Genomic DNA, 25,201 nt, shown 5'->3' with positions numbered 1-25,201 from the left:
CCGAGCACGCTTAGCAAATCCATGGCCGTGCACTAATTCCCAGACAGTTGGACTACTTTTACCAATTAAAAGTGCACGTCGCTTTGTCTGCGAGGGTCCAGACCAGTTCGGATCCGGGATGCGTATCGCTATTTGTCCGATGGCCAGCCCGCCCGCAGGATTTGCGCAGATTTGCATAATTTAAACAAACACTTGAGCACTTGAGGCACAGTGCTCGTGTGCCGCTCGCGAAGGATCTGGCCAGGATGCGAAGATTCGGGGGATTCTCTGTAGGCGTTGCCGACATTCACACGCACCTCGCCGTCCCTTTTCCTTCTCGCTCTCACTCTCTCTCTCGCACTTTCATTGTCAAACAGATGCCGTCATATTAGCACAAATCTGCTTAGGTCTTTGTTACCATCTCGAGTGCTGCTGGCCCAGATTGGCAGGATCTTGATTTGTGACAATTGTCACAATGCCGGGGCTTAGGATGCGACTAGGTGCCGAATGCTCCTGTTCGGGGCAACGCGTAATCCTGATGCAAATCTGGATAATGTGATTCGTATCAGTCGCATCACCACTCCATATCCTACGCCATCTCCATCTCGCCATGCAATTCGCCGCCCTGTCCCGATGTTCTTTTTTAACACTTTTGAGATTTTGGAAATTCGAGATGTTCGCCAGCTAATTAAGAAAGTGGCAAGGACAAAAAATCGCACAAAAGGCGTGAGAACTCTCTCTTCCGTTGGGGGAATCTTCGTCACACCTGCCCCTTCCATAAAAAAGTACAATAGGATTCTCTATAGAGTGTCTTCAGTTTCGCTCCTACTTCGATATTTGATGCATATCGCAAATAGCCAGCATTTTTAATAAATAATTATTTAAAAAATTATTATAAATACTGGTATTTATAATTGCATCTCTCTGTTAATCAGAGCATCTCCAGTCCAAGTATTTTCGAAATTTTCACAACGACTTCTATAACATTATCCATTAAAATGGCGTTAAAATTACTGCCATTGATTTTTGCCATTATAGCCGCAACAACTGCCGCAGAATCCATTCTCTTATTATTGCGCCAATTTGAATACATTTATAAAAAGATCTGGCTCGACCATTAATAATAATTGCTGTGGTTTAAATTTTAATGGCAATTGTTGGTAAACAAGCAGAAAAGTGGGCTGCACTCGGCTGCCAATGGAGCTTCTTCTTCCCTCGACCCGTTTAATTTGTATTTATTGCAATGGAGAGTTATGTGCAATCGATGTGTGTGTCGCCTGCAAACAGCTAAAATGCATTTGCCACTTAAGCCGGGCGGTTATTTCAAAAAGATATTCCACACGACAAATAAATAAGATAAACATTTGATCAGCCCATTTTATCAGAGATCTCGACGTTTATACGAACGGACATATGGGAATTTTCAAGTCGGATTCAACTAGTCATCCTGAGCAATATTTAATATATAGTTTATATAAATACATAAATTCCTTAAAATTTTTTAACGATCTTTATTGTTTGCATAACGTCGAAAAAACGTATGTTTATTGTCATTTTAAGGATTTTTAAACAAGTACAAGGTTTAAAAACATATCAAAGTACTCGTTGTCCAATATAATTACAATTTAATTATTCATACATACATACATCCTAAGAAATTTTCTTATTTTTTAAGAGGGGCGTAATCAAAGCACTAAAACTCCACTCATTTCCACCATTTTCAGTTACAAACGTTGGCGATTTTAATTTAATTTACATGTGAAAATGGTTTGTCTGGCTCTCCCAAACGCAAATAATCGACCCATTCCTTCGACGCCTTTTTTGATTTTCAAAGCAATCGCAACAATTCAATCACTTTGATGTTTGATGTTTTTAGCCCACAAAAAGAGCGCCTGCCCAGCCACGCCCACCCTACACCACCCACCGCCTCCACACAGAAACGACCGTATGTAAACGCCCATTTCCAGACATTTAAGCGCCATAGTCGTCGCTTTTTAAACATCAATGCGATTGCATTTACCCCATCCGCCCTGCGCCCATCCAGCGGCACATCCTTCTGCTTCGATCCCAACACCCTTGGCCCTCATCCATCCATCCATCCATCCACCCATCCATACATCCAGCTATCCATCTATCCATCCTGCGGACAGGAGCTGCCGGCAACAACATGTAATTTCTTTAATGGTTTTTCCCTCAACCCCGTTCCCCTCACCGGGCCACAATTCAAAACGAGTGTGTCCGAAAATAAATGAAATCAAGTTTCAAATGCATTAAGGTGTAAAAAAGAATAACACACGGGAAAACAATTGGAAAACTCGCAGGAAAAAAGGATAAAGTTAGAAAAAGTTAGCAATACTTAATGAAGGGATATCAGGATAAAACAGTTTACAAGATGACAAACAAATATTACATATTTATTTAAATAACATTTACTTATCTCTTAAGTGTTCTTAATGCCTTTAATGTAGATTTCAACTTAAAATTAATTTCGCTATCTGTCCATTATAGGCTACTTATTGAATTAATTTTATGAATGTACTTAAAGTTAATATCTGTAAATACTTGATTAAGTAATTATATTTATCTGAACATAAACCGATATAACATTTATCACCACTACCGTGCAAAAAAACACTCGCTTATTATAATTGAAGTATATCAAGCCGTAAATGTTTACAATTTAATTACAACCCGGCTATTTGAGCTTTTTGCCGTGTTAGTGGGATCCTGGCATCCTGCGTTCCTCTTTCTGTGCTTGTGTTTGTGTGCCTAAACGCATTAAAACACTTCATTATGCCTAATCCTGTGTGACGTAACAAAAGCCAGACACGCACGCACTCTCAAGCTTCGCCCAAAAAAACCCTTCGACTTCCCGCCCGAACATATGCCACTCGACTACACTTGAGCAACTTTATTAACAGCTCAAGGATATGGGAAGGGGGTATACTTCGAGGACAAGGTCCTGGCAAGGGGTGAACGTGAGCCCAGTGAAACTAGCTTCCGGATCGGGGTTCTCGCTTTAATGGCAGCAGAGCTACATGTGACTATTTGCATGTGAGGCAAATAGCTGGAATCACGGGCGGCTGTCAGAAACCATAAAGTGAGTAAATGCCTTGTTACAACTATTTATTTAGCCCTGCTGCCACTGAAAGAAATTCTAGCACAATAAAATATATAAATTATGCAATGAATATATATATTAGGGCTTATAAAAAAAGCAGTTCTGGGAACTACAAATAAAATAATATGGAGTTGATCATTATAACCGCCTATTGTGTAATTATTTCAAGTTTTTGTTTTGATTCTTTGTTTATATGCAAGCAATTCTTTTGAGTGTATCTTGTATCCTTTGCACTCGGAGTGCGCGCACGTGACGTGAGGCTTTCAACCACTTGGATGTGCTCCTGTTTGCGCTTAATTTTACGCCTGATTACAAGTCGTGGCGGAAGGTAGATGGTTGATAAAAATCTCACGGATCGGGTCCGCTACTAGGGTTCATTTTCATAAACATATTCATTTGATTTTATTCCTTTTGCGATCCTCGAAGCCCTCGAAGTGAACAGCATTTGTTTGGCCAACAGGCAGCACGCCCCTAATTGCACTTTTTGACGGGGAGACCCCGACTATCTGCTACTATATCTGGCTATAACCATCTGCAGCTAACTAAAGTTGAGCACATAATTGCTGGAATCTGGTCGAATCGCGGGCTCAGACTGGCGCCGGGCGACTCAGGAGCACCAAGTCGAGTCCCATTCCTTGACCATTTTAATTGCAGTAATAATTCCTTTGTGTAAGTGCCTGCGATGCAAATGTGGTTGGGCCAGGGAAGAGTAGGGAAACTGCGGGAAGCCCAGGGAAAATCGGGATGCGAAAAGCGGAAAATGGAAGAGGGTTGGCAGGGAAGGGTGCAGTAGCGGCAGTAGCAATCGCGCATATCTTAAGCCGATCTAACGCCGTTATCCCAGGTATATCAGCGCTACTGTTTCTCGTTTAGCTGCCCGTTGCGTTGGCAACAAATTGGATTACAATTAAATTGCATTTACATGCAGCGCAGCACCGCCTTTGTTTGGACCGATCCGATCTCAATTAAAACCTGGCCATATTTTCTATATTTGATATGGAAACCCGGTGGCCTCCAGCTGCGCCCGGCTCGCCAGATTCGCCAGATAATTGATGCAGGGTGGCCATTGGGATTTGTTCGAACTGCATTCGTATGGGAAACAGGATCATTAGTACGCCTTTGCGTGTACTCAACAATAAATTCGCAATAAAGTGGCGATGTAAATATTTGGTGCTTCGAAGTGTTAGGGGTTGAATTGATTATCATATCTTGTGGTAGTTATTTTTAAGATTAAAAATAAACAATACCGTTTTTGGTAGAAATATCGCTATTAACCGTACATACTTAATTTTTACATTATAGATTCCCATTTGACTTAATTTCTAATAACATAATAAACATAAAATAATGCTGCTTGCACGTCCTTAAAATCCTTTTCTGTCACATATATTTTTTTAATGGTCCCATGGTAATCTAATTAGCCTGTATTTTGCTGCTCCATTGGTTTACATCTGCGGTTCATGCCCAAAGTTTAGCCGGAATCCTTGGGGGAATGAGATTTCGCCTGAAATTGAATTCTAGTTTAGGGCTCTCTTGTCTATCAGCTGTATTAACATAAGCCCGTCGATGCTCCTTGTCTAGTTCAATGGGAACGAGCTTTTTGGCTTCGAGTGTGGCATTGTGGCAATAACCCGGCGCAAATCCAGCCATAATGCATCATCATTAGCCAAGACGGCGAGCACTGCTGTTTGAGCCACCGCCCTTTGTGCCGCGATTGCGCTGGCTTTTAACATCGCCCCGAAAAATAATTGAATTGTTCTTCGTTATTTATTTTATTATTTTGCTTGTCTCTCATTATTGTTCAGCCCACTTTGGGCCAACCATACGCGCACAAAGCCACCGACATCACTATCATCCTCGGCCACCAGCTCCATTGTTTCTTGGGGCGAAGAGTGGTGAGGGGGAAGCGAAGGGGATGTGGATGCGGACTTGGCCATGGAGGTGGCTCTATAGATGGGTAGCACTTTTGCGCCATCAAAACTGCGCGTCATAAAATACGCGAATTGCATTTGCCATTTACGATGTGATTCTCGTTTTATCTTTGTTCTTTTTTTGTGTGTGCTGCTGCCGTCTTGTGTTTGCTCTTCTTTGTTGTTTTGCTCCTTGGTTGGGGCTTTGTCTGGTGCACTGAGAGAAACTGTGAGTAAGCTGGACCAAAAACTAATCATTTATTCTTGCAACTGGAGTATCTTACAATATACTCGAAACAGGTGCTTAAGTTGCTCTCAAAGATAAAGTACTATCATAATCTCTAACTTGTTATTGTTTATTTGATAACCAAGTTTAGAGAGTGCCTCGTTTTTCTCAGTGCACCCAGGACTCCGTGCTGATTCCTTTGGGGATTTTGCGCACAAAGCAGTGCGAAATTGAATGTGGGATTTGGCAGAGAGATAGACGGGGGCGGCATCCCCTGCGTTGGGGTGTATGTGCACATTTGCGTGGGGGAGGTAATTTTATTGCACTGCTTTTTATGATGTGGCGACAAATTGATATTTCGCTTTGACCACGGACCACAGTTGGAGTGAGTGGCAGAGAGGAGTCACTGTGTTGTGGAGGGAGGGGAGTTCTTTGAGGGCCAATTGAGCTGCAAGACGGCGACCGCAGAGCGGGCTAGGACTGCTTGTTTTAGCCAGGACATGTGGAATCGCACACCGAGGGCGGTCCACCGCCCGCTGAGTTGGCCGCGTCTTATAAAATAATTAAGACTCAGCCTCCATTTGGCCCCTTTGTACCGTCGGCGGTTTGTCTGTTGTTCGAGTGGCTGTTGTGCGTGCGCATCCTAGCGAAATTAAGGACTTTAGCGCGATTTCCACGTATGTATGTTTGCCGACGCCTTTGTTTTGGCCGCCGACACAGGCAGGCTACCGTTAAATGTGAAACTTTTACTTTTCATTCACGATCTGCCCATTCAGAGGGTTCCGCATTATGCTGTTTGTTCCTTGCGCTGAAATCAACTGTAAGTTAATCGCATTAATCCGCGATCGTCTTTCAAGTGGATCGGGGTCCTCGGCGATCCTTTTGCCGGCAAATTATTCAGTTGGGAAATCACAAAGGGTGCTGATCGCTAGAAACAAGGGTTCTTCCATTCACAGCGATCACCTACTGTCTAAAATTTGATAGGGTGAGCTGTCAAGCCATCTTGTTTTTATGCTAATTTGAGAGGAGTACGTTGCGTATGCGTGATATTTCCAGGGGAGGTGGTCATTCTAAACCATTTCCATAGTTCCCAATAATCCGTTAATGAAATGCTCATACTCACTGTGTTCCATGAGATATCCTCGCTGTATCTCGGCACAACTTGCTTTGTTCTTTTATTGCCCCCCTCACGCTGAACAAATTAAACCAATAATTTAGCTGTCAATTTTGCAACGCTGCGCTGGCCACATAGACGTATCAAATTCATGGGCCAAAACCGTTGTTCCTTCTTGGCCATTGATTTTACCGGGGGATTGAGGATAGAGCCGGCGAAAGGACTCAGTTTACCCGACAATCGTAGCTGGCTCGTTGTATCCTTCGCTCGGCCACTCGAACTGTATCTTCCTCATCCACATCCACATCCCTATCCACATTTGGCCGGCATTTCGCATCTGTGGGGATGCTAACTGCAAGTTCCCCCACTGCCGTCCCTTCGATCCGATTGCTGCTGCAAATTGGTAATTTTATACGGTTGGCGGTGCCTGTGTGCTCCGTGTTCGCCCTTCTCGATGGCGTTTGCTTGATTGTGAATAATACAAAATAATTGTTTAAAATTAAAACGTAAATGCTTTCAGCCATTGTGGACCGCACTTGCCGGTTTAATTAGTAATTTGAGGCAGAGCCGGCGGGAAATTTCGTAATACATTTTCATTTCATGCGCTACTTAGTTTTACTCTAACTGACTAGCTAATCATATAAATTGATAACATAATTATATCGGATATTAGCATCAGTTCACCATTTTACATAGCCAAAAAATATATATTGTAGTTAAAGTAATTAAACGAGTTAAATGCTTTTATGGCAAGTTACTTGATATTGTTACCATTAATTTACAAGCAAAACAAAGAGGAATCTATTGTGCTTGTGTTTTTTTTTTGAGTATATTTTATTGTTTGAGATTTTAAAACGTACATTTTATCTGCCTTTGTTAAGCCGACAAATTTAATGCGAATTCCTAACCCTCTCAGTGCAACATGCTTATATTTATACGCTCCAGAAAGGCACTCAATCTGCAGGAGCAAAAAGGATATATGGAAGGGGAGTAGGAAGTGGGAATTTTGGTAACACACATAAGTAACGCACAAGGAAATCGGGACATAAACGGAAACGAAAACGAAAACTGTTCAACTGTTGAAATCATAAAATATTACCTTTCGCAATACAATTTATTTAAATCAAAGTCTAAAGCGTTATTTACGAGCACTGTGGGGTTGGATGGGTTGCTTTTCGGTGGAAATTGGGGGTGTGCGAGGGTGGATCGATGGGTTTTGGGGGGCTTGCGTGTGGTCCTTTATACATTCATTCCCGCCATTGTTTGCATTCTGAAAGAAGACAAAAGCCAAGCCCCCAAAAGCGAAGGAAAGCGCGTCACACAAATTTGGCTGACTAATAGCCGCAAATAGCCGAAACGATGATAATGATGTGATGGGTGGTCTGGTCAGCCCAACTTTGCTATGCCATGATACATACATACATACATACATACATACATACATATTTATGGGGGTTTCTGCCCACGGATGGGAACTACAACTCCATTTGCTTTTAACCATTCCATTTCACGTTCTGCACGTTTATTGTTTTGCCATGCTTTCTGCCTATTATACAAAATGCTACAACAGACGGACGGACAAAAGCATTCTCCATTTGCCTAATGTGTTTGTGTGTGAGTTGGAAAATCGAAATTCGGAAAATTCCGAAATTGAAATGGAGTGTGTCTCGGGAATTTAGCAGGAATAATGTTAGTTTTTGTTCGACTACCTTCAATTGCCAAATTAATTGCAGTTAAGTCGAGCAAGCTAAGCCCAGCTTGCTTGCCCTCTCTTTCACTGCCCCTATTCCCCTCTCTTTCGCATTGCAAACTTTGCTGAGTGTCTGTCTGTCTGTGTGTTTGTGTGTGTGTGCATCCTAAAGTGGAGTCAATGAAAATTGCAACTCCCACTTTGCTCGTACGTCAATTAGACCTCCTTCTCAGCCACCCTCTCCTGTCATCTCCTTTCACTCACACACACACACACAGGCAGTGTGTGCCAGAGGCTCCTGTCTTTCTCCTTCTCTCTCTCGCTCTCTTTCTCCCGTTCTACCTATCTCTTTCCATTGCAGCTTTAGCTCTTTTATTGCAGTGCAATTTGTTGTAGAAATCGTTTTGTCCGACAGTTGAACAGTTTGTTATTTCTTTTAAATGTTCCCAAGCAAAGGAGCTTTTCCAAATTTTTGTGGTTTGCCTTGGCCAGCGGTCAGGCATTGAGATTAATGGGAGTTTCCCTCTCAGTTCGTCCTTTAAACTGCACAGGCAAAAGGATTTCCTACGATATGTATTTGAATTATCATAGATTCCTATACTAATGTGCTATAATTTTCGTCCAGTTAAGCTCCAACATTTCTCTTAATTCTTCTAAAAATTCAATATAATGTACAACACACTTTTTAAAATAAATAACATTTTTAGATGATCCTTAAATACCTTAAAATCGTTACTTTTCAGTGTAACCTTTAGTTAACCTCTTTGATGGCATTTCCAATTTTCCCAAATGAGCGCAATCAAATCCGAGCTGAAATTTCCTCGAGAACAGAGCGAAACACAAATGAAATCATCTGGAGGTGCTGAGCGAACGCAATTTCCATTTGTGAATTGAGATTGAAATGGAAATGGGGCAGCGCCTAAGTGTCACTATTTCTGAAACCGTCGAGGTGGCCGGAATTCTTCCAATTCCCCACTCCATTGTTCCCCGGAAAAGACCCACCCCCCATTGGATTTATTTTTTATACACCCCCAATCCCACTCTAAAGTCTTACACGAAAACGAATCAAAAACAAGCAATGCACAGAGGGAAATTACGGAAAAATGTGTTACGGACGCAGGTGATGGCTCCGCCAACACTCACACACACATGCATAGCTCCTCCAAGGGAAAATGTGGAGGTGATGGGTGGCAGATGGGGGTGCTGGGCGGACGGTGGCGCCTTGCCCTCAGCACGTGGAGACGCACTTTGGCAAAAGCAATCTTCTAAACAGGATAAATGTAATTGCGCATGAATTTCTACGCATATTTCGGCGTCGCTGTCTGAGCTGCAAATGTTTGTTACCCATTTGTTTGGTTGTGTTTTTTACGCTCGCTTTTCCCGTCGCTGAAAAGCGTTCTCCGGCATTTCGAGGAGCTGTCACCCCATTGGCCCTCCGCTGGCCACGCCCCCAAAGAGAGTGCTCTCTCCGGTCTCGCCATCTCTCTCTTTCGACGGGTAATTGACTCGCATAATGTTTGTTTTGTTTTGAGCAAATCGTTTGCAACACTCTTTGAATGCCTCGTGGTTGTCTCATAAAAAGCGAAAGCATTTAAAAATTCAATTTGCCCTCTCTCTCTTTCTCTCTCTCTCCCTCTCTCTTGCGCTCACCCGCTCTTTTTCTGCAAAGTTTGCAGAGCTCCTTCGCAAAAATGGCCGCCTGTTCGCTTTTTGGGGGAGGATTTCTCTTTGGGGAACGGAACGCTGTGGAATGGAACATGCTATAAGGTAGAAGGCTCAGAGAATCCAAATAAAAAAAGAAACGGGAATGCATTTTAGTGCCATGAACGATTCTAAACATAACTTAATCACTTGGGAATATGCTTATATATTTCTAATTATTAAAATATAATGCAATAAAGTCAATATACTATTTGTTGAAAATGTTTAATTTGATTTTTTAAGTATACGCCATTTCAACGTATTTTTTATAATTTCGTTTTCGATAAACTTTGCGCTCACCGTTTAGATCAGAAGCATAATAAATACTTTTTATATTTTGAACATTTGATATCACCCATAAAACCCCTTTTACTTTTCCTTTGCATAATTTATTAGTTGTGTGTTTATTTTTTTTCAATATTTTAGCAACTCAATGATTTAACTATCTCACCGAAGCCCATTAGTTGGAACTTTCACCGCTCAATCTGCTAACCGCAAAGTTGCAATCGACTGGTGCATTTTCGGCAAACACTTTTCTGGTCGAAAAAGTTTGCATCTGGCTGGCTGGGAAATTTCAATGGCGCCACAGAGCAACACTTGACCCCTGTTAGGTGGCAATTGATTGATTTTATATTGGCATTTCAATAGACACCAGCCGAGCGAAGCGATTCGAGTCGAGCCGAGTGCGCCCCCACTTTAGACGCGTTCCAAATGCCAAGTGTTTCCCATTCGGGGGGAGGACAACCAAAGCGCACTCCACCAGCACCGCAGAGAAAAAAAAGTAAAAGAGGAAAATGCGAAAAGTGTCTGTCGATGCGGTTGCAGTGCAATTGTCGAAATAAACGAAAAGAAATTCCGAACTGCAAATGGAATGGAAAAGAGCGGCCGAAGGGTGGGCCACCAGGCGGTGAAAGAGAGGGACAGCGCGAGCGATAGAGAGAGAGTGGGACACACCCTCCCAGGAGGGGTAGCAAATACGCAAGTGTGTGTGTGAGTGCGGAAAACCATTTAGCGCAAAGACCAAAAGAATTTGCAGGGCTGCCAGCCAACCACCTCAGTCTCAGTTTCAGTTCCACGCTCTCCGGACACGAGACCGGGGGTTAAAAATCCAGAGACTGAAACAATAAAAACACTAAACGATCGCTTTGCCACACACAAGCACACACACACATACACACGGAGACACACACAAACACTCGCATACATACAGAGACAGAAAGGACGAAGGACTCAGAACACAGAACTCAGGACTTGTGCGTCTGTTAACAGCCGCATTTAAATTCAAATGCGAAACGTTGATCAAACGGTGCAGACGTGTTTCTCCCAACGGTAGCGCTCGGCGTTTTCCCTTAACGAGTTTTTCGTGCCACGACTAAAGTGTACAAGGTTTGGAAAATTTTCTATTTTCCTAACAAATATATATAAAAAAGAAAAAACAAACACAAGTGCAAGTTGAAGAACAAAAGTGCTGAATTAAACATTTGAACTGCAAGCCTAAGCAAAAATCTTAAGCCATGTCTTCCTCCGAGGCCGAAGTTGACATCAGTGTGGTGTCCAGTCCGGAGCCGAGTCCTTTGGGCGCCGCTGCCCGCGACAGTCCGCTGCTGGCCCGCTCGCCGGCCCGTTCCGCCGACGGCAGTTCGCCCCCGGCCACGCCTACTCATCGCTCCAATACGCCCAACACGGCCGCCGGCACGCCCACAACGTCCGCCTCGGGCGGCAATCACTTCCATCACAGTCCCAGCGGAGGCGCTGTACCGCCGGCGGTGTTGCACCATCATCTGCAGCACCACCTGAGCAGCCTGGGCGGCCATCCGGTGGCGCTGCATCACGCGCTCCACACCTTTGGCCACTTGCATCCCGCCCACGGGGCGACACATCCCGCCCTGCTGCAGCACGCCCTAACGCCCACCGGCCAGCAGCAGCAGCAACAGTTGCAGGTGCAGCAGCAGCACCAGCAGTCGCATGTCGAGCGGCTAAGTCCGCCGATGAAGAGTCCGGAGCGGAATGGCGGCGATGAGGTGCAGGGACACAGTCTGAACAACAACAATAGTAAGGCCCTCAATCACAACAACACTTGCGCCTCGGCGGCCGCAGCGGCGGCAGCAGCAGCGGTGGCAGCGGCCAACCTGAGCAACAACAGCAACGACAGCAACGGGAGCAGCGGGGGCGGCGGCGGCAAGAGCACCACGGGCTCCAACGGATTCACCAGCTTCTCCATCTCCAGCATCCTGAGTCGCAGCGAGCCGGCCAAGAAGAACGGCGCCGCCGGACTCATCACTCCGATCCCGCAGTTGCCGCAACCAGGAGCCGGCGGTCCACAGGATGCAGCCATGCTGTCCAGGTAATTAAAAAACACTCCAGGTTTGCATTGGTTATATGGCTCGAATCAAAACATTTTAAATGTGATTAATCTTGTAAATATGAAGTCGGTTTATATCTAAAAATCTTAGGTATTAGTTACTTAAATTGAATCAACTTTTTACTTTGCGTTGGATTTTTAAATCATTTTAACAATTTAATCCGCAATAATGGTAGTCCACATAATGGACTCATATATTATTAGTTACTTTTGGCGATATCTATCTAGCTATCCAACCTAATTTTGATCCGCAAGATATTGGAAAATTCTAAAATATTTACCAAAAAGAACTAAATCCTCGTTCTAAAAATATAACTTTCTAAGGACCTGCTTTATAATTTCAATCCTATAATTACTAAAATTAAATGAATATAATTTCATATGCCCAAGGCTCTTCCATTAGTTACCTTTTTTTTGTAATAATAAAAACCACTCGTCTTAAGTGCAAACCTTACCCATTTATTGCTCAGTGTAGGCGACCCAGATTAGGACGTTCGCCGGCGAACTGAAACCAAAAAGTCAAGCCTTCCCTCAATGAGCCGAATGCCCAAAGAGGCTGCCATTCCACTTGTTCGTCCTCGGGTTGGGCCAATTTTGTATAATCGTCCTAGGGGAAGACAAGGCAAGGTGACACAAATCTCTTCGCAGGAAGTGCACAAAGAGGAGAAATGGGATGGAGACGGACTGAGATGGTAGCCGGGAGATGGTCGATAAGACCGAAAATTGTTGGGCAAACGTTACACGAGACATTAAGTGGGTGAAGATGCAAATGGCTAAAGTACCATGCCATTGTGCTCCGAGGATCTAACGATTCCAGATTCCAGATGCCAGACAGATAAAGCAAATCCAATGGAACAGTTTTTAGTTGCTGACCTCGAATGTATGCAGAAAAGGGCCCAATTCGACGGTCTAAACCGTTTTTGCCCTGCAATTTGGCCAGACTATCGAGTTACATAACATTTGTCAGATGAAATTCAATGCACCGCTTCGGGAATGAATGTAACCGACTGTCCGGCTGATTGACGGACTGACAATGCTCCAGTATCGTATGCAAAACGTGGTCCTTTCGAATGAATGAACCCTCAGTCCCTCCAAACTGACCCACGAAAACTGGTACGTTCCTACAGCTGTTTGTTGTGCAAATGCAACTTATTGATACACAATGTGCACTGGAACATAAATAAGTTTGAATTAATATTTTTACAATTTTGTAAAATTTAATTGGAAGAATAGTACTCTACATAAATCTATATTTATTTAGGTACTAATCATTAGTACCTATTATTCTTGGAACATATTCCATTAAATCAATTTAATTTGTCTCAGTGCACATGCGTTTTTTTATTCACTTCATTCATATCATAAACGCTGGCATATTAACCCCACTTAGCCGGCTTTTTGAGTGAGCGATCGAATTTCCATGCAGCTCGATTAACGCATGTGTTGAATTAAAAAAAGAAAAACAACCAAGAGAATTTATAAGTTGCACTTTTATTTTACGAGAGGGGGAGGGGGACTCCCCCAGACGTTTTAGGCCCTGAACTTTTTAATAACGATCATTTTCATTTCATTTACGCGTGCCCGCGTCGCTGATCGTCTCGATAAGGGAAGTCAGGTTCTGTGGCCGAGCGTCGCTACTGTCCCAGTCAACTGGACTGTGGCCCGTGCGTGGTTACCCCAATTAAGGACCTCGTCCTGGCCGAAGTGTCGCCTCCTGCTGCTTGGCGCTTGCCCAGCTGACGTGTGGCTGCCTATGTGACTGGCTTATCAGTTGATCATCATCGGGCGGAATGATTAATGCCGGGGGGATATGAATACGAGTATGAGCACAGAAACTTTGCTGAGTGATCGTTTAATAGTTTGAGTCGACTTTCTCCACGAGCTCGTCGTATTTTGACAGTTGCGCTTACGTTTTTAATTAGTCGCTGGGCTTTCTCTGCAGCCTGTACTTAATTACGATTCAGTTGGACGAGCGGGGGATTCGAAAAAGTTGCTGAGCCAGATAGCAGGAAAAAACCATTGAAGAGGTGTAACCCGATATGCTTGTGAGTGGACTGGAAACAATGGGCAACGGCGAACGGAAAGGGTGCTCCTGCATTGTCCTTTTCTCCCAGGATGACGCAAAAAGCAGACGATGACATTATAATTACACACACACACACATACAGAGAAAGGTATACATATAGTAATTACAATCCAATTGCAATCGCAGTGACAATTGAGGACCTAACCAATCCCATAACATATCTCTTCATCTGCAACTGATTTTCGGCGCTGAGGGGATTAGTGTTTAGTGGTGAAATGCCTTTGATTCCTTATCGCGATGGTGTGGTGGGAACTTCTATGGTCGCAATTTAATCAAAACATATTCTGCAGACCATCAGATGCATCCAATCTGAGTCTGCGGCTTGACTTTGCCCCACCTCCCGGATTCGCCGGTCACGTGTCATTTGGCGGGGCTTCCCATGGTGGCAAATCGACAAAAGATGAAATAATAGCGAAAAACTAATATCATGCTCTTCACAAATGTCACCATTTTCGGTTACTTTGTTTAGTCGTCTCAGATCAGTGGGACATCATAGCCTAAGCCGCTCCCCAGGCACTAGACTATTGCTAATAATCCCGTTTAATGACAAAAGCAAACTTCGCTGCCCATTCGAGTGTTTAATATTTTGCCTACTTTTGCGGCCAAGTCGAGAACCCCTCGAAAACTGCTCGAAAACCGGTACCGTTAAATGTCAACAATGTAACATAAATTCCTAGTATCGCGAGGGGAGTAGGGAATTTTGGAAGGGGAGATCCCGCACGGGATGGACCAATTAGCGTGTGCAAATCTTTCATGCATGAGCGATTCCTAAGCGGTTTTAGGGCTCACAGATCGGTTGGCCACACAAATTTAAATAGATTTATTTAAATCAATTTCGCTAATGCGGCAATCGTATGAAAAGTGCGGGTAATAACATTTGAATTGGTTAATACTCCACTCGTTGCTTAACTTAACCCCAGCCACTCGGTTCACATCACTTTGAACTTTCGCTTGGATCTCGACACAAAGAAAGCCCCACAGATGGCTCGGGGACATCAAAGTAGAAACTCATGGCCAACCAGAAACCGATGTTCGACGCCATGTTAAACAACTCAATTGCACAGCCCATTCTATGCCACCCATGCTCTATGATGGCAAGGACAAAGGGATCCCAAGACGCGGAATTATGATGGGTGAGCCGGGGCGAAAGGAGCCCAAAGCGAGAACCGCAAACAATTCATTAAAAGCTAAATAACAAATGCATCAACCCCCCCTAAATATCCACCATATTTGACAGCCCGGGGCTGATTGGAGGTCTACGAGGGTCCAAAATGGGAGCAGGAGTGACCCGGAGCACCGCACCCACTTCTAAAAACATGGCCGTCCGCTTCCGCCGCAGCATGACACCAATGCAAATGGTCGTGGAAATGAATACCCAGCTGTCCGCGGTTTGCCGTGGGCAAATTTATTCAGTACTTATTTCATTAACAGCGCGTCGAGCTCTTGATTTGCGTAATTAGCCGAGCAAATAGCTACAAGCTTTTGTTTTGATTCTTCATGGCGACCAACATCGCACAAATTAGCCCCAGTAATTGAGGTAATTTCTTTTGTCCTTTTTTTGGCTCCATCTTTTCCGAGAAAATGGAAGGAATTTGTCATACTCCCTAGTTCAGAATGTACCATAATATTATAAATATATTCTAGTAAAGTCTAGTACAACTAAGATAACTTCCCATTCATCTTTCCATACAATTTTTTATTTGTGACCATGCTCTTGTTCTTATAAAATCACAGATTTAAAGCCAAAATAGTTCAGATTCAGTCAGATTTTTCTCGACGTGCTCGTAACTTGAGAGGACTTCCTTCTATTTTCGAGTTTCTGCGGCTGTTTGGGTTCTGGCTTCTGGGTGGGTCGAAACTAGCCGAAAGCCAAAGCGGCTTTCTCTCAATTGCCGCTGTAAACATGAAGCCCATTAGAAGTGATTTGAGCTGGCGACTTGGGGAAGCCCCTGAAGGCTCCTCCTCATAATTCGCCAGTCCGGGCTGAAAGTAAACTTAATTGAAAATCATTACTGCTGGCAAGTGAAAATGGAAGTGGGAATCGCTGCAAAGAGAGCGACTGTGGCTATCGCCCACCTGGCTATTGATTTCCACACCTGATGCACCCTTGGCCGCAGCGAAAGAGGTCAACTAAATGTTAATGTCACACACACACTCGCACACACATTCTGCCTTTTCTGTCTGAGGTTCGGTTGCAGTTGCACCCTCGAAAAAAAAGAAATCACAGTCCGAGCACGGGTCACCTGCCCAAAGGGTCAAAGTTTGTCGGGGGGTAGAGCTTAGTCCAACCGCCCGGTGAAAGCGAAATGCGAAAGCAAAACGAGCTCAAGGGGTAGGCACTATAGAATACCATTCCATGCCACACCATATGCTACAAATTGGCATTTTAGAACGGTGAGAATGCACTTCGTGCGGCTTACATTTAACACCAAAGTTCAGTGGGTGCGTGGGAAGCTTAAGAGTCGGTAAATGAAATGAATCAATCACAATCGGGGGACATGAGCAACTTTGGCCAATTACAATCGCCCCGATTTCACCAGTCGCAAAAAAAAAAACGAACTGGAAAATCCCACCCAACTAACGCTCCCAAATGCGAATATAGAACACATTATAAGGAAAAGTGTTTCGCCTTGGCAGCATAAATAAATAAAATGTATTTATAAAGATGCTTTTAAGCCAGTAAGTTAAGAAGGTTACATACACAGCTGCACAGAGAGAAATAACAAGTAAAACTTGTTCGTTGAAAATATATAAATCAAAAAGTATACAAATCTGAAAAATATATGTAAACAAATACAACTGCACATGGATAATATTTGGATAATTCATTTAAGAAAATGTTGATACTTTAAAATTCTTTATAAATAGTAGGTAAATTTTTTTACAGTGGGTATTTATACATATATATACTGAACAGGCAGGGTTGAGTGGGCCAAATTCTTAACAGCTGTTGTCAGTTATGGGGTTGTTAAGGGTCGCCAGCCTCCTTGATTTTCCCTCGCTTTTCCCTCCGGCGAACTTTGATGCTTCAACTTTCTTAGGCTGAACAACTTTTGGCCGTCGGCAAAAATGGTAAATGCCTAATGGCCTCTTAAGTTCGGGCCCGCATTACCGGAATGGGGCCTTTTCACGTCTTGATTTTCGGGCAATCATCAGAATGCATAATTGATGGCGTTATTAACCAATATTTTCGCTTCTCTCTCCTTGCAGATTGGGTTTCATATCGCAGTGGGGAGCGTTGGCCGGTCGCTATGCCGCCCTGTGTCCGCCCGGATGGCCCTGGGCCCCCCAGCGACTGCCCTTCCACAGTCCCACTCATGGTAAGTTGATTAAAATCGGCCAGCGGAGTTACCGCCGTTTCCCATTGCAAATTAAGACAACCGAACCGAACCGAGCCGACTGCACAGGGCACATGCCACAGCGGCTTAGCAGCCGTGTTGCATCCGCCTTTTTATTTCGCCAGGAATGTGATGTGTCAGGCATTCCTCACAGTACACTCAAAAAGAAATATGGGCTGCTTAAAGAAAGGGATATCATGATATATGTAATAGAATTTGTTAAAAAAAGGAATTAGTATGAAAGTAGTATGAAAGATCTATAGGAAACCTTTGCAGAAGTCATTCAATATCAATTATTTTGATACTATATCATATACAGATGAGCCTATTTAGTAGTTCTTCATGTGGTTTGGGCATTTTAAAACTAAAACCACTAGTGAATGCTATATTAGAGAGTTTTCTGTGAGTGTTGCGGAATTCCGATGCGTTCGACTTAAAGTTAAGTTGTTTAGTTTCGCTGGCAGCGCCTAATGCCTCAAAGAATTTCGCCCCAGAAGCAGACTATGCAAATGTCTTAAGCTCACCCACACACGAAATGGAAGCCAAGCGAGACGACTGCTTTAATCGTCATTTGCAATTAATTGCAATTTGTAATCGAGTATCGAGTTACGGACAAAGCGTTTGACATGTTTCGCAGCAGAGCGAGTGTAATTGCAACTGCAACTGCAAGTGCAACTGCAATTTCAGTGGCAACATCAGGGAGCGCTGTTTAAGCCCGTTTAATTGGCCCCTTTGGCATTAAGAGTCGTTGCAATTGCATTTGTTCATGTAAATTGGCCTTAAGTTCATCACCTTGTGCTGCCACTCCGACTATCCAGATATACAGATATCCAGCTATCCAGCTATCCGACTTTCCTCATGGCTAGTTGAGTTTTCCGGTCTAAAGTTTGCTGGCGGCGTGCTATTAAGAGATTTAATTTTTTCTTCTGCTCGAAATCCATTCAAGGCAAATTACGGCAATTTAAACTTTTCAAATGAGATCAAAACTAAAAGCTTCGATAAAAAGAAAATCGGCCAAGCTGACTGACAGCCATTTTAAATGGTAATTTAATGCGCAGACAGAGCAGGGATTGCTATGCTATATTATACCACCATCAGTTCGAGCATAGGTATACCATATATATACATACACACATTCGTATAGATATTAAGGCACACACATATACTCTTGGCGTCTGCGCTTTAGGAACCCACAGCAATCACGAATGACACAAGAAATAAAAACGCTGGGGCGACAAGTGTGAGGTTAAGTGTTGCAGCTTAAATCTCTGCACACGGATACACAGATGCACAGATACACAGATACGGGGTATCTTGGAGTAGTAGCAACCCTTAGGAGGAACCACCCCAAAACCACCCGGCACACCGCCACCCACAGCGACTGACAAATCAACTAACACAATTTGAGCCGCTCTCCGCCACGCTTGCTCTCTTCTAACGGTCTACCTCTCACACGCTTCTCGTTCTCACGCTCTCTCTCTCTCTCTCTCTACTTGCAGACAGCTCCTCGACGAACACGACCGAGAATCCGCCATCGCCCACTTCCATGAGCCCGAACAACAACAATAACAACAGCAACACCACTGCCAGCTCGAACCAGGCCAGCAAATCGCCCTCGCACCACCCACTGCACCCCCTGTACCACCCACTCGGCTCGCAACAGCAGCAGCAACAACAGCAGCAGCACCAACAGCATCCACAGCAGCAACAGCATCCACAGCAGCAGCAGCCTCACCAGCCCACCACGCCCACCAGCAGCAGCAGCAGCGGAGGCGGCAGCAGTCTGGCCCACCATCCGCATCCGCATCTGACCGGCTCACATGGCGGATACTTGCTGCCCAGCAGCTCCAACGAATCCGACGAGGAGGGCGAGGAGATCATCGAGGAGGATGATGGTACGGATGGACCCTCCGACAGCTCCTCGCCACATGGCGATGGCAACTCGAAGAGGAAGAAGAAAACCAGGACTGTGTTCTCGCGCGCCCAGGTCTTCCAGCTGGAGTCCACGTTCGATCTGAAGCGCTACCTCAGCTCCTCGGAACGAGCGGGTCTGGCCGCCTCGCTCCGGCTGACCGAGACGCAGGTGAAGATCTGGTTCCAGAATCGACGCAATAAGTGGAAACGCCAGCTGGCCGCCGAGCTGGAAGCGGCCAATATGGCCAACATGGCGCATGCGGCACAGAGATTGGTGCGTGTGCCGGTGCTCTACCACGATGGCACCACGGCCGGATTTGTGCCACCGCCGCCACCACATCACCACCCCATGCAGTACTATGCGGCGGCACGCAACACCAGCCCCCCGCGACCCCCGCTCTCTTCGCTGGTATAGGGAGTGGGGTGCCTGGCGACGGCGCCCATGTCGCTGCTGAAGCCGCCCAATTCCATGGCCCATCCGCCCCATCCGCAGCCACCGCCGCCGGCGCCGCTCCACATGCAACAACGCTCCTTCCTGGGCTGCGAGCAGCTGACGGAGGCGGACATGGACTCCGACTCGGAGCATGAGCGCAGCCACATGATGGACGACGAGGATGCCGCCATCGATGTGGAGGCGGACGAGGAGCAGGAGTCCGCCTCGCCAGTTCCATCGACAACGTCCCCCAAGAGCAGCCTTTGCCTGGAAAGCAAGGACAGTGCTGGCCAGCACAAGGAGCTAGCTGCTCCGCCTGTGGACAAGTCCGGCAACCAGAAGGCCTACTGAGCCCAATCCAGCCAAGTGGATGCACGGAGAAGAAGTCCTGCCCACGTTGTAAGCTTCAGTTTTTCACATATGGAAAATATAATGAATACAACGCGATTGGGGTTATGTAATAGAAACTGTGTTTGCAAACGCTGAAAAGTTTTGAAAATTCCACAGAATTCCAATATCTTACATTCCAGGATTGAGAAATTTCCATATCAGAAATCTCATTTAGATAGTGTTTCTCCACTCCGTGCCGGACCACATCAATTGGTTTCAAGTTATTATGATAGTTTGTTCCTAAAATAATCCCCTGTAAATACGAACAACTCAAGCTCCTTGTACATTTGAATGTCTCTTGCTCAATAAGTTTAGGCTTTTAAAAATAACCCCACACCATGTGTACATACAATACATACATACATATATATAGATATATATATATATGCCGATCACAAGCGGATTGTGTGGGGCGCTTGGCTCATCGTGTCGTTTTTGTTTTTGCTTTTGAATCTTTAAATTGCTGGTCAAGTGTAGGCTAAGTTCGATATGCTAAGCCGATTTGGTCCCTTTGGGCGATTTGGGCAATTATTGTTAGTCTAGTGCTATTCGTAAGCTGTGTGTCAAGCAATTACCAAATAATTAGTTAAATTATTTATATTTTTAATCGAATGCTAACGTAATCCAAACTTCAACTGAAACCAAACCAAACTCATTAGCGTGCACACACATTCACATGAGATGAAATGAAATGCGTATAAATATACAAATAACAAACTATATATAAACATATTAATAAATTATATAAACATATAACATCGAAATGCATTTTTATTGCTTTGAGGGAGTTTCATGCTTTAAGATAGATAGATATTTTAGATACATTTAATGGTATCCTTCAGATTGTTATCATAGATGGTATAAGATACTATATTGAATACTATGTTGTTTATACATTTAAAAGTTCCTTGGAAATAGAAGCTTAAACACTCATCTACATCCTGTTCTAAACTGATCCAAATCCCTTTGTGCGAACGCAGTCGACCTTTGCGCGCATCTGTCCACATTCATTGTCCTTGCTACGAATCTTGTGCCCGCCCAGGATTCATGCTCGTGTATCTATGCGATGTGTGGCAATTTGCTGGCATTTGATACAAATGTTTTTCCATGCGGATTTATCCCGCCCACTGCGCCCACTTTTGCCTGAAAGCGACGGCAAGCGCTTATTTGCGTTTAATTGCCAACTCAAATAAACCCGTATATATATATGCGATATATAGATACGTGTGCTTGTAAATCCTTTTACAACAATGCCGGAAAACAGAGGAGAACAGCTTTTGCCACAATTGCTGCAATGCATGTTGGCGCTTTTTGTTTGTTTATTTGTTTTTGCTCGCATTGCAGGCGTTTTAAGTTGCCATTTATTGTGCAGTTTGTTGCAATTTAGTCGCGTCGAGCCCCCATTTCCTGGCCCTCTGGGTCCTTTGGGCCGTTTTCAGTTTCCAGTTACCAGATACCAGCTACCAGCTACCAGTTACCAGTTTCGTTCGCTTTCACGGCGCTTTCGCATCGCGTGTTAAATTGCAAAAATAAATTGCGAATTGTGCGGCGCGCAAATAAATGGCAATAAAAATGCATAAAATGCCTTTTTTCGCTATGCCTAACAAACGGCGGCGGCGAGTTTGAATTACCAAACGCCGCCATAACTGTGATTCAGTGGTATATCAGTATATATGTATATGTTTTGCACTTATAAATCAGTATATCTGGATGCATAATTATAGGCGATTGTGTGGAGTGTTGCATTTCACACGACTGCGCATAAATGGAGGGCGTTAAAATGTTTTTATTGTACGAATAAATGTACGTATGACTGTTTGATGCGCTTAATTTGCAGCCAATCGTTTGTTTATTGGCTTGTATTTCATCCGGTCGGTAAACCGCTGAAGGCCGTATTTCGGATTTTGGCTTTCGGATTTCGGATTTGGCAGCAGCACTTTAAGGATTGCCAATGCTCTGTCATCTCGGAGAATTGTGTAATCAAAGCTATGGGGGGCAATCCGAGATCGCATAAAGCTGCTCTCGGGGATTAGGCTTTCCGTTTGCGTCCTCAAAATGAATTTCGCCACAATGGGACCATCGTGGCATTGTCCATTTGGCTTTCAGTTAAAAGCCCAAAAAAGGGGTTCATCCTTGCTATTCCAGCTGGTTTTTATTTTTTTTTTAAACCGTGTGCAAGCCAACTGAACAAATTAGGCAACCTTTTATTTGGCCAAACTCCTGCCATCGGATGCTACTCGCAACATTTTTGTATGGATGCAGTCAAGTGCTTGAGCATTTTATTTAAGCGCATGAATGGATTTGGCTTTCCTTGGCTGAATGCGAAATGTGCCCCGAAAAAGGAGCAGAGCGGAGAAAAAATATTTCAATTCATCTCATAAAATGCCTCGAAATTGTAGCGAAATTATAAAAATTGCCTGCCCCCAGACAAGGAGCACTTTGGTTGGCTGCTTTTCGGCTGCTGCTGCTGCTCTCCATGAATGCAGCTTGGCTTTTTCGTCCTTTTTCGTCCTTCTGGGCCACGTTTGCTCATATGTAAAGTGAATTGTTTGGGCGGATTTGGGGAGTCAGTGGGAGTGGCAGTGGCTGGCTGGATTATGAGATCGCTCTTATTTTGCAGGGTAGTAAAAGGTGAATATGCCATGATGGCTAAACGACTAAGATATGGATATCACATCTAGACATATGAGACCCAATGTTAATAATGTGTTAATAATGGAAAATATATAATTTTCTTGAGTTAAAACCACAAGAACTGTCTGTTATGTATTGTATATTATTATTGCAGGCTAACTGAAATTCGATTCATTTTATACCTCCTACACTTGTTCTTCTTTTTTTGGTTTTTTTTAAATTTTATTTTTCGTTCTCATATGTGAAGTGATTTTTTGCAAATAGCAGGCGCCCGAAAACGAAAATGGTGGCCAATTTCGAGGGCGGGTGGTACTGGCGCTTTTGGCAGACGCTTTTTTGCCTGCAGTAATTTCTTAATTAGCTTGCGAACACAATGTGCTTATATACCATATAGTACATACATATATCTCACAGTTTTTGGGTCCTGGGAGTGGTTGTGGGTATGTGTGTGGGTGTGGTTGAAAGAGTGGGCGTGGTGGTGCACCATTTGCCAAAGCCAAGCGGCTGGGTACTTATTTTAATTGCAGCCTTTTGGGGCATGAAGTGGCGCAACTTGGCGCACAGATTCCACGCTATCCGATTTGCTTCATATACATTTATCTATATTTGTGTAAGGGCTTCATGGGAATACCAAATAACAAATATATAATAGGCAAATATGAATAGCATATAATAATTAATAGTATGGATATGGTTCTAAAATAGTGTATAAGACAATTTTAAAAACTTGCTTAAAGTTTTAAAACTTTTAAATATGCCCTTTCTTTCTGATTATTACTAAAAGACGTCAGCTTAACGATCAAATTTATTCAATATTTTTTGATAGTTTACTATTGTTATATTTACATGTCCAGTTTATTATATGGTACTACCATCAAACAGCGTACTTTTTTATGGTCCTGGAAATGGTAGGGCAACTTTTGACAGCTCTAAGGACTCGCATAAATGGAATTGGCCAATGGGTTTGCCTCGACATGTTTTCTGCCTCACTAGCCATTATGTTTATCTATTTTTGTTGACAGTTCAATTAAGTACAATGGCCACAACAGTTAAATTACGCTTAAAAAAAGGACTCGCACACACAAGGATGTCCTTTTTGTGGCTCGCTTTTTGCCGTTTGCTGTGGAGTGTCAGTTTGGACATTATGCCTGTCGCTCTTTGTACTTTATTATCCATTTAGCACATTTATTTTTATTTCCCACTCGGCGCCTGCTGTTGTGGTTGCTGCCAGTGTCCTCGCACTATCCTTGCTCCCTATATCCTGTTCCTGTTTCCTTTACTGTTCCTGTCGTTACGGCCGCTGGTCAGCCCGCAAATGTGGGCAATTTTTGCTCATCGCGATGTCCCTTTTTTTATGGACTTTATTTTTTACCAGTTGCGAGTGCGTAGTTTTTGAGGGGGTGACTTCCCTGCAACTTCCCTGCCTGCAATTCCTGTCACCATAATAGGCTCATCAGCGTTGCGTCTTTTTTATTGTAGTGCTGCTTTTATTTGCGATTGAGGTGATTTAATCAACTGACAGTTGTGTAGTTGCGAATGTTTTATGGCCCTAAATGGCAGGCGAAATGCTAGGAACATCAATATCAGTTCCAAGTTGTCATTACTATTTTGTTTCACTTTTTATTGACCCTCAAAGATAAACTTTTAAATCATATAAATCATACTAAATAAATTATTGAAATAAAAAAGTTCAAAAAGTTCAAGCTAAAGGGTTCTTATAAATAATATTAAAAGGTATGCATATTAAGCGTGTTATGCTGAAAAGATTGAGCTATTATTGAATGGTCTGAATATTTAAAAGATATTAATAACTTAATTACATAAATATTGTTATATTTATTGTAAAAACTATACATCCTTTTGTCTTGTAATACCTTTAATTATTATATTATTTTTGCCTAAAAGCACGTAATGATTTTTCCTAGTGCAGCAAACGACCAAAATTTCCCAGCACCTCCGGAAAATTCAGCGGTGCAAGATGAGCCTAAGCCGTTTAACTAGTAATTACGGCGCACAGGCACTTACGACCCAGCGAATGGCATTAGTTTCCAATTGCAGCGCCGAATCGCACTCACAATGGCATAATCAAATTCCATCTCATTACGCGACATATTGTTGTAAATTAATGCAATAACACAAACAATGTCTCGCATGGCGGCTACCGGGAATCCGGTCTCTCGCTCGGATTTCAACCGACTCCCGGCCAAATCGAGTAGAAAAGTGCAAACGGGGCAAGTCGCTGGCTAATTACGTGCACTTTGCCGCTCGGATTACACACGGCTCCTATCCACGGAGCCACTCCA

The 25,201-nt window shown here is 43.6% G+C and overlaps 2 protein-coding genes across 2 annotated transcripts; both read left to right on the top strand.

Annotated features, from left to right (window-relative positions):
* Window positions 1–10,791: 10,791 nt before the first annotated feature.
* LOC6727690 (homeobox protein Hmx) lies at window positions 10,792–19,856 on the top strand. Its single transcript, XM_039295022.2, has 3 exons — window positions 10,792–12,085; window positions 17,400–17,509; window positions 19,027–19,856. Exons 1-3 carry the CDS (start codon window positions 11,256–11,258, stop codon window positions 19,854–19,856), a joined length of 1,770 nt encoding a protein of 589 aa, XP_039150956.1. The 5' UTR covers window positions 10,792–11,255.
* A 27-nt stretch (window positions 19,857–19,883) lies between these two features.
* On the top strand, window positions 19,884–20,998 carry LOC120284221. Its single transcript, XM_039295023.2, has one exon. The coding sequence runs from the start codon at window positions 19,884–19,886 to the stop codon at window positions 20,223–20,225; it is 342 nt and encodes a 113-aa protein (XP_039150957.1). The 3' UTR covers window positions 20,226–20,998.
* The last annotated feature ends 4,203 nt before the right edge of the window (window positions 20,999–25,201 follow it).

The sequence above is a fragment of the Drosophila simulans genome, chromosome 3R, assembly GCF_016746395.2.
Source record: "Drosophila simulans strain w501 chromosome 3R, Prin_Dsim_3.1, whole genome shotgun sequence".
Classification (NCBI taxonomy): Eukaryota; Metazoa; Arthropoda; class Insecta; order Diptera; family Drosophilidae; genus Drosophila; species Drosophila simulans.
The sequence above is the reverse complement of the archived record's forward strand: the minus strand, read 5'-3'. Positions and strand labels throughout refer to the sequence as shown.

What these genes read in the sequence shown, in the direction of transcription:
- LOC120284221 (XM_039295023.2), top strand. Translation starts at nt 19,884, where the DNA reads ATGTCGCTGCTGAAGCCGCCCAATTCCATGGCCCATCCGCCCCATCCG.
- LOC6727690 (XM_039295022.2), top strand. Translation starts at nt 11,256, where the DNA reads ATGTCTTCCTCCGAGGCCGAAGTTGACATCAGTGTGGTGTCCAGTCCG. An exon ending in GATGCAGCCATGCTGTCCAG is followed by an intron (nt 12,086 to 17,399) that starts GTAATTAAAAAA and finishes CTCTCCTTGCAG; the next exon opens with ATTGGGTTTCATATCGCAGT. An exon ending in CTTCCACAGTCCCACTCATG is followed by an intron (nt 17,510 to 19,026) that starts GTAAGTTGATTA and finishes CTCTACTTGCAG; the next exon opens with ACAGCTCCTCGACGAACACG.